The sequence below is a fragment of the Brassica oleracea genome, chromosome C8 (genome assembly GCF_000695525.1).
Source record: "Brassica oleracea var. oleracea cultivar TO1000 chromosome C8, BOL, whole genome shotgun sequence".
Classification (NCBI taxonomy): domain Eukaryota; kingdom Viridiplantae; phylum Streptophyta; class Magnoliopsida; order Brassicales; family Brassicaceae; genus Brassica; species Brassica oleracea.
The window spans coordinates 9,657,908-9,667,623 of NC_027755.1; the positions used below are offsets into that span (position 1 = coordinate 9,657,908).

General features: G+C 30.7%; 1 protein-coding gene across 1 annotated transcript; it reads right to left on the bottom strand.

Moving 5' to 3' along the window:
* Positions 1–7,938: 7,938 nt before the first annotated feature.
* Positions 7,939–9,033, bottom strand: LOC106311019 (transcription factor TT2). The gene is made up of 3 exons (XM_013748251.1): positions 8,855–9,033; positions 8,636–8,765; positions 7,939–8,560 (listed from the first exon to the last, which is right to left on the bottom strand). The coding sequence occupies exons 1-3, from the start codon at positions 8,994–8,996 to the stop codon at positions 8,050–8,052; spliced, it is 783 nt and encodes a 260-aa protein (XP_013603705.1). The 5' UTR covers positions 8,997–9,033; the 3' UTR covers positions 7,939–8,049.
* Between the last annotated feature and the right edge of the window lie 683 nt (positions 9,034–9,716).

A 9,716-nucleotide genomic window follows, 5' to 3' on the forward strand; every position in this document is an offset into this window, starting at 1 on the left:
ATAATTTCAAAATATTAAATTATTTGATATTTGACAATAGTGATACAAGAAAATTTGTGTGTTTATATCGTCATTTTTAAATATCAAATAATTTAAAGTTTCTAAGTTATATTAAGTTTTAAGTAGAGTCGAGGATAATTCATCTATGAAGTCAATCTTTCTTTTTAGAGTATGACACATTTTTTTTCTATTTTCATGATTTCCGTCCTCCGGCTCGTACTTTCCCCTTATCCCCCATAAATAATGCATGATTATTTTTATTCTCATTGATTTCTGAACAAATACGTTATATTTTTTTTCCTGATCAATAAAATAATATATTTGATATATTATTCTTGATTTATTGTATTATTTTATGTTTCACTAGTATCACAAAGAAGAGTAATGTTAAATTATTTTATCCTAACAAGTAGCAGAAATTGTAAAAACTTATAAAATCATTATGAAACCCTATTAATCATATGTAAAAGTATTAAAATATTTATAAAGCTTTATAAATCGGTTATAAAGTAATGTATTAAAATTTATAAATTAGTTTTAAAGGCTTATATCAATATAAAACAATGTATAAATGATAATAAAAAATTTAAACCATTTAATGATTTTCAGTGATAAAACCTCTCAACTATTTTTGAATCGTAAAAAAATCCCTCAACTAAGTTTTCAACATTATAAACCCTCAACTTATAAACCGTTAACGTATGTCACGTATGTTAACCGAATTAAAGTCGAGGGTTTATTTCACAGGATTTTTAGTTGGGCTTCTTTAAAAAATGACTCAAAATTTCAAGTCAAACACAAAATAACTTATGATTTTTTTGAAACTTTTTTTCTCCTATTCACCCTTGAAGTTCTAGTTATTCACGAAAATGCCATTACTTTTTTTCCAAAAATAATGCTTTTACCTTACCATCCTCATCTTCACCAAATATTTACAACTTTGCCATTGACATCAATACCTCAACCACCATGAACTACCAAATTGAGAGTGTTAATGCCCTAAACTTTCGATTTTTTCTCATCATTTCTCATTTCCTATCCACACAAACCACATATCCTATACTTTCTCTCAAAATTCATCAAAAACACTGAAGATTTTGATTACAAATTATGTAAGGTTAATAAGCTAACGATTCTTGGTGATTAACGAGTAGGTAGTTTCTGGTGAAGTTCTGGGTGATTGGAGAAACCAGGCAAGTCATCTCACAAGTTCAAGGTATGAAATCGCGAACCACATTTTATTTTTCGGATCTGTTCAACAAAAGAAGTCTTCTTCATCGAGAAGACTTCTAAAGAAGTCTTCTAGTCAATGCATAGGTTAGTTTTGCAATTGACCTTTAGTGTGTTTTTAATAGAAGACTTCCTGAGAAGTCTTCTAACTTTCCTTTGTAAACAAAAAATTTTGAAATTCCTAAAGAAGTCTTCTCGGATAAACAGGTACTTTTAAATTTGACCAAAATTGTCAGAAATTTGACTTTTTGTAGAAGGAAGTCTTCCAAGAAAAAACTTCTACAAAAGTCTTCTAAAAGTCTTCCCTAACTCTTCTCAAAACCGGAAGAGGTCTGCGTGGGTTACTTTTGCAATTGAAAAATAATAGTAAAACATTTAATATCAATAAGGAAGTCTTCTCGAGTTTAATTCTGGGTTTTGGTCAAACCTTTGCCGGCGAGAGAAGACTTATAGAGAGGTCATCTAACGGAAGACTTCTAAAGATACATTCTCTCGAAAAGTCAAATATAGTCACTTGCAAAAGTAACCCAGCAGACTTCTTGCGACATTGAGAAGACTTCCGGAAGACTTGGAGAAGACTTCTTTTGAAGTATTATCCAGGTAGACTTCCCTAGAAGTCTTCTACAAAAAGTCAAAATTCTGACCAACTTCGGTCAAATTCAAAAGTAACATGTTTATCCGAGAAGACTTCTCTGGGAATTTCGAAAAAAAATTCAATTTCAAATGTAAGCCAATATTTACAAAGGAAGACTTCCGAAGATGTCTTCTGAAGAGTAGACTTCTTAAGAAGTCTCCCTTCGTAAATTTGCAATTGCAAAAATGACCTAAACAGGAGACTTCTTTTGAAGTCTACACAGAGTAGACTTCTTTTAAAGTCTTCCGTAGATGACCTCCAAAGAAGTCTTCTACGTAAATCTTTATTAAACTTCAAATTCATCCAAAATTAAAATGATTTTTTAACATTTTCTAGCTAATTCATGTTTAATAGTCAATATTGGGACTACTAAGTCGAATTCATAACTTAATTGGTGATAATTATGATGTTACAAACATTGATGTTTAATAATGTTTCTAGCTAAACGGAGAAGTCTTCTGTAAGTCTTCCTCATAAGTGTTAACTTTCAAAAGTGTTAAGTAACTTCAAGAATATCAAGTCATGTGTTTTAATGTGTCTTTTTAGATCATAAGATAAAATTTTTAACATACCCGGAATTTAAAAAAATTCAAATTTCACTTAAAAATCAAGTTTGATCTTTTGTGAATTTGAATAATTTTTTTTTAAGTCTTCTCTCTTAGTTTTAGTAAATTTGACTAAGTTTTTGTGTTGTTGTGTTTTGTTATGAGTGGATAGAATAGTTAAAAAAATTTGTGGTATGGTGTATCAATAACTTCAATAATGTAAAGTACTTTTGGCAAAACATGAACATATTTAGCAAATTCTTTTGATTAACATTTCTTTAAGTTTACAAAAGAATTCACAACTGTACTGCACATACAAATCATAAAACATACCATAAACAAAACTATTACACATGGAACTAGATATCATTCCTCAACATAGATAAGTTTGGACTCCACTCGATATCATTCCTTTGTACCACTTTGGACAGAATACTTTGGAAGACTTTCCGAAGACTTTGTGGGAAGTCTTCTAGCATAAAATACATTAGAAGACTTCTCAAAAAGTATGCCTAGAGTCTTCCGAGAGCTTTTGAGAGTCTTCCAAGAGTCTTCTGAGAAATCTTCCAAAGTCTAACTCATATCTGAAATATTTCAAAGAGAGGAGGACGGGTTATTCACATTTCAATTGGTAATGTTGCTCCAATACCTAACCACAGGGCCACCGCGGTGCCAATCAAAAAGACGGTTGTCGCGACTGGACGACGAAATGGATTTTGGAACTTATTAACATTTTCCAAAAAGGGTACTGTTAATAATCCCGCCGGTACTGAAGCCATTAAAAGAACACCCAATAATTTGTTAGGCACTGTACGAAGTATTTGAAATACAGGAAAGAAATACCATTCAGGTAATATTTCCAAAGGAGTTGCAAAAGGATCCGCAGGTTCACCAATCATTGATGGTTCTAAAACCGCTAAGCCTACGTTACAGGCAATGGTACCAAGAATGACTACTGGAAAAATATATAAAAGATCATTGGGCCATGCGGGCTCTCCGTAATAATTATGACCCATACCTTTAGCTAATTTAGCTCGTAATACAGGATCATTCAAATCTGGTTTTTTTGTTATTGGGATAGGTGAATTCTTATGGATCCATCCCCCGAGGGAACCGGACATGATAATTTTTCATATTCAAACTTTGAAAGACTTCCTGAAGACTTCGTGGGACGTCTTCTAGCATAAAATGCATTAGAAGACTTCCCAAAAAGTCTTCCGAGAGTCTTCCAAGAGTCTTCTGAGAAGTTTTTCAAAGTTTGATTTAGATCTGAAAATTTTATATCTTCAAAAACATTCAAATAGCTTCAAAACAGAGAAAACTTCAAAAACACTTTTTTATGCTTAATAATAAACAAAACATTGTCACATCAGGTTGAATTTATAACTTTGTAGAATCCAATATATAAAACACAAAAAATACATGTCCAAAATTTGTACCACTTTGGGCAGAAGACTTCCTGAAGACTTCGTGGGAAGTCTTCTAGCATAAAACGCATTAGAAGACTTTGTCTAGAAGTCTTCCGAAAGTCTTCTGAGAAGTCTTTGAAAGTCAGTCTCAGATCTGGAAAACCTGCAAATTCAAAAACATTCAAATGGCTTCAAAACAGATAAAAACTTCAAAAATATAATTTTATGCTTAAATAATAAACAAAACAGTCACAATAAGTTGAATCTATAGCTTTTTAGAATATAATATATAAAACACAAAATAATACATATCCAACATTTATAGATCTACCTTTGAATGAGTGAAAGATGAGAACAATGTAATGAAAAACCTGCAAAAAGAAGATAAATTAGTGAGAAAACATAAGAAAAAAAATGAGAAATAGATTTAAAGTTGCTGTTTTGATATTCAAAGAGATTAGAGAGAGGTTGGAGCATTTTAGAGTGAGAAATATTACATTTTTGTTGCAGCAATTTGAGAGGAAGAAAGAGAGTGTGTAAATTTTCTTTATATATGAAGACAAAAATTCCAATTAGGTTAAATATTTTCGATATAGAAGACTTTCTTTGAAAGTCTTCTAAGAGAAGACTTCTTGTGAAGTCTTCTAAGAGAAGACTTCTTGTGAAGTCTTCTAGATCCTAAATTCAAATACATGAGACTTCTAGAAGACTTCGCTTTAGGCGGGAAACCTAAATTCTACTAAAATTTAGGCGGAAAACCTAAATTCTACTAAATTTAGGTGAGAAGAATTTAGCTGGGAATATGTCAGAAGACTTCTTGGAAAGTCTACTTGTGAAGTCTTCTAGAAGTCTTCCAAACCATTACCTAATCAAATAACTAACTAAATAGCAAATAATAATTCATTAAACTTATAATCAACTTATAAAGTATTTAATATACACAAAACTAAACACATGGAGGTCAAAACAGGTTTTTAAAAGTTAAGATTCCAAAATCTAATCCTAAAAATACCAACAATACTATAACATATGTTACCAAACCCTAAACTAAATGCTATCATGACCAATTTTACATTCACTCATCTATGTTAAAAATAATTTAAATTTAGTAAAACTATTTTGAAATGTTTAATACATGATTTCTATTTTTTCTCTTTCAAAATATTTTTTATTAAATTTATTAATTATTTTTAACACATGAGAAGACTTTCCCTAGAAGACTTCGGGAAGACTTCGATTTAAGCAGAAAACCTAAATTTTTCTAAAGTTAGGCGGGAACCCTAAATTCTACTAAAATGTAGGCGGGATATGTCAGAAGACTTCTTGGGAAGTCTTCTGTGAGTCTTCCAGACCCTATAATCAAATAACTAAGTAAAAAACACTTTTTTACTTTTAAGATATTTAGAAAGTGTTTAAATCTAGTTATTAGATAGTCACTAATCACATATAGGTCAAATTTAAAAAAAAAAAATAAGATGAAATTTCAAAATCTAACCCTAAAAATACTAACAATACTACAACATATGTTACCATATCCTAAACCAAAGAATATCGTGACTCAATCTACATTCACTTATCTATGTTAAAAATAATTCAATTTCAGTAAAACTAAATTTCCATCTTTTAGAAATGTTTATTAATACATGATTTTGACTTTTTCCCTTTGAAAATATTTTTTACTAAATTTTTTAATTTTTTTTAAGATCTAATCCACAAGAAGACTTTCTCTGGAAGACTCCTAGATGACTTATGGAAGACTTTGATTTATGCGGGAAACCTATTTTTTCTAAAATTTAGGCGGAAACCATAAATACTACTAAAATTTAGGCAGGATGTGTCAGAAGACTTCTTTTTAAGTCTTATGTGAGTCTTCCAGACCCTAAAATCAATTAACTATGTAAAAAACACTTTGTTAAACTTAAAAAAAACTTAGAAAATGTTTAAATCAAGTTATTAGATACTTACTTACTAAATATATATGGGTCAATTTGAAAAAAATGAAGGTAAGATTTCAGAATTTAACCCTAAATATACATACAATACTATAACATATGTTACCAAACCCTAAACCAATGACTCATGAGCCAATATACATTCACTCATCTATGTTGAAAATAATTCAATTTCAGATAAATTAAATTTACATCATAGAGAAATGTTTATTATTACATGATTTCAATTTTTTACCCATCAAAATATTTTTTATAAAATTATTTTTAAGATCTACTGAACGAGAAAACTTACAAAGAAATCATCATAGAGAAGACTTCTTTGACGAAGGGTTATAATGGTAAAAATGAATACATGTTTTTGGTTTGTTCATAAGGGGGTTGTTGTAATTTCACTAGGCTTTTGGGTTACTTTTTCATTTGGTAGAATTTGGGGTACACTTTTGTATTCAAAATCAAGTTTTGAGTCATTTTTGGAAAATTTCCCTTTTTAGTTGAGGGGTTCTTTTACGATTCATCTTTAGTTGAGGGGTTTAATTATTAAAAACCCTATATATAATGTTCGAGCTAAATAATAATAGAGTTATTCTTGGGTTCACCAACCAATAGGATTTCATTATTTCAAATTCGATATCTTTTAAAAAAAGAAACAAAATGTTGTCAAGTTGTATTATATTTTTTTTTTTAAAGTAAAAAAAAAAAATAGTAGTTACCGAAAAAAGAATTTAAAAAGTAATATTTTTAACGTCGTCAGCAAAACATTAAACCCTAAATCCTAATCCCTAAACTGTAAATCCTAAACCCTAAACCTTTGGGTAAACCCTAAACCTTTGGGTAAACCCTAAACCCTTGGGTAAACCGTAAATCCTTGGATAAATCATAAACACTAAATAAAAAAACCCTAAACCCTAAACCCTAAATCCTAAACCCTTGAGTGTTTTAGTGTTTAGTGATTTTGATTTAAAATTTATGATTTATCCTAGATTTTAGGGTTTACCCAAGAGTTTAGGGTGTAAGATTTGGGGTTTAGGGATTAAGATTTAAGGTTTAATGTTTTGCTGACGACGTTAAAAATATTTTTTTTGTAATTACTACTATTTTTATGTATTTATTTTTACCTTTTAATTGTAAAAACATAATATAATTTGACATTATTTTGTTTCTTTTTTAAAAAAATATCGAATATGAAATAACATAATCATATTGGTTGGTGAACCTAGAATAAGTCTAATAAGAATAAATGAACATAACAAAACAAACAGAAAAGCATCTGAAATTGAACATATATATGAACAATGTTAGGTGGGGTGATCAATAAAGTTGAATATGATAGGCCAAGATATAATGGAATCCTTGCTTAGTTAAAATTTCACCAATTTAAATGCGTAAAGATTTGGTGTGAAGACTTTGAACTTCACTCATTTATAGGAAACCTATTAATTGACTGATCACCAAACTCGTTTCTTGTTTTTTCGTTTCATCACATACGTCACTTATTTCATTTCATCAAACGAGAAGTAGTCGCTTCTACGTTCTAACCAAAAAGACGATCGGCAATAAAATAGTACGAGAACAAGCCATTATAGTGCTTTTATGTAAAGCTTCCAGTTCACTAAATTTGCTTGCTTTAGGCCGAACACACTTTCGAAGTCTTGAGACCATTTGAAGCAAATCCATTCAATCAGTTATAAAGTAGGGTCACCGGGTTACGCACGTCTCGATCTCTAACTATTTTGCAAACCCGATAATAGGGATTGGTAGAAGGGAAAATATTCTCAACACCAACTTTGATATATACGATAATTCCAAGAATGAAATTTTTAAAAACTCCTTACAGTTATGACTGTGTCTGCCTATAAATGGATATGAATGTATATTTTCGTTATACAATATTGTAAAGTCGATTTGTATCTATCTACCAAGAACAATAACACTGGTAAAGTTTTAATGATAGGGATGGTTAAGCAGTAGTTAGGGTATAATAAAAGCTCTATCATTTGCGGCATGCATGATGCACATAAATTGAACATGTAATCTATGAAAAAATGTATTTCGCCATTGCGTATTTGCGATATCTTATAATCATATTATATATGTTTGAAAGACAAAAAAAGCACTTCCATAATACTCGAATTATGATAAATATTTGCAGAACTGATAATGAAAAGAAAAGCAAAACAAAGTTAGAAATTACTAGTAATTAGAAGCGTTCAAACAAAATATAAATATATACTTTTGTTCGTACAGAGGTAGACGTAATATATGAAGATTTACGATAGGGTCTAACAATTAAAGTCCCAGAGACAATCTTCTTGAAGACAAGAAGTGAAAGGTCTATTAAGATCAAGATTACCCAGACAAGAAGCATCAGCCGAAACATAATCTCCCAGCACCTCGTCAGATGAAACAAGAGACATTACGTTTCCACAACCCAAACCATCAAAGTCCATCAGATCAGAGAAGAGATACTCAGACTGAATTTTATCAAAATCGATTTTAAGATCTCCCAACGATGAAGGAGAACTAGCTTGTTGATCAATCACGTTTTCCTTCACAGTAAGAAGACTGGTACTACCAATACTACTCTGCTTCTGAAATGTCAGAGCCTTTGGGCACCTAATCGCCTTTGGACGTATAACAGATACTTTATTCATGTTGTTGTTGTTGGAATGTTTTCGACTTTTCTGTTGGTTGGTTTGTGATTTTGGAAGTCTTTTGCGGAGGTTTGAGTTCCAGTGGTTCTTTATTTCATTGTCAGTTCGCCCTGGAAGCCTCCCAGCTATCAACGACCATCTGCTTTACGCCGCTAACTTTTTTTTAGAAAGGAAGAGAATGTTATGTATTTTGGTGAAAGCAAACGTTAGTAACCTGTTTCCAAGGAGATTATGGAGGCGGATTATAAGTTCTTCTTCATCAGATGAGATGTTTCCGCGCTTTATGCCTGGTCTCAAGTAGTTCTTCCACCGAAGTCTGCAGCTTTTGCCACACCTCTTGAGACCTTTATATTTGCGGAAACAATGATTTTAAACATATTGATATAATCTTACAATCATTAAAAAGAAAAATAAAAGATGCACGGATATGTACCAGCTTGGTTTGGGAGTGTGCTCCATTTTCCTTCGCCGTGGAACATGATATAGTCTTTAAGGATCTTGTCTTCTTGATCGGTCCAAGCTCCTCTGTTTAACTCCTCTTTCTTCACCCTACTACTTTCTCTCTTTCTCATCATCTCTCTTGTTGTTGTGTGGTTGGTAGACTTGTCTTTAGCGTTGTGTTGAGAATAGATTATGTTTCTGTGTTAAACCAAGTATCTTTATAGGGAGTTGTTGCAATGTCCGTTACATCAGTCGCTTTCCATAACCTCTGTCACACAAACACACTTTTTAGTTTCAATGCTTTTCCCACTTCACACCATGATTTACTAGTCTAGTCTTACGTGCTAAGTCTCTAACTGTCTAGTTCCTAAACCGACCTTGATCATCATCGTATAACAAATTAGGCATGACTGTGAATGATTGGTGAAAATAGTCATTCCTAGTCGCATGCTAGCTTGTAAGCAACCATCTTCACTGAACTAAGTGGTAAGAGCATCCGCATTGCTAATTGTTAAAATTAAATACTCACAAACAAAAATAATAATTGTTATTTTAACATAATATAACTAATACTATTTAAGTTCCAAAAATAACTAATACTATTAAAACAAAAATAAAATTATGAAAATAACTTTATATTTTCGTTTTATGTTACAAAAAATGCCACTATAGTTTATAACAATCCCTAATATATATATATATATATTTCTAAAAGGAAATAATCAAAAAGATATTCGTACAAGCTTTTCTAAGATTACACTAATAACTTTTACTATATATTTTTTTGTCAAATATAAATACATAATTATATTTAATAGTATTATAACTTTATATGAATCTAAATAACTAAATAT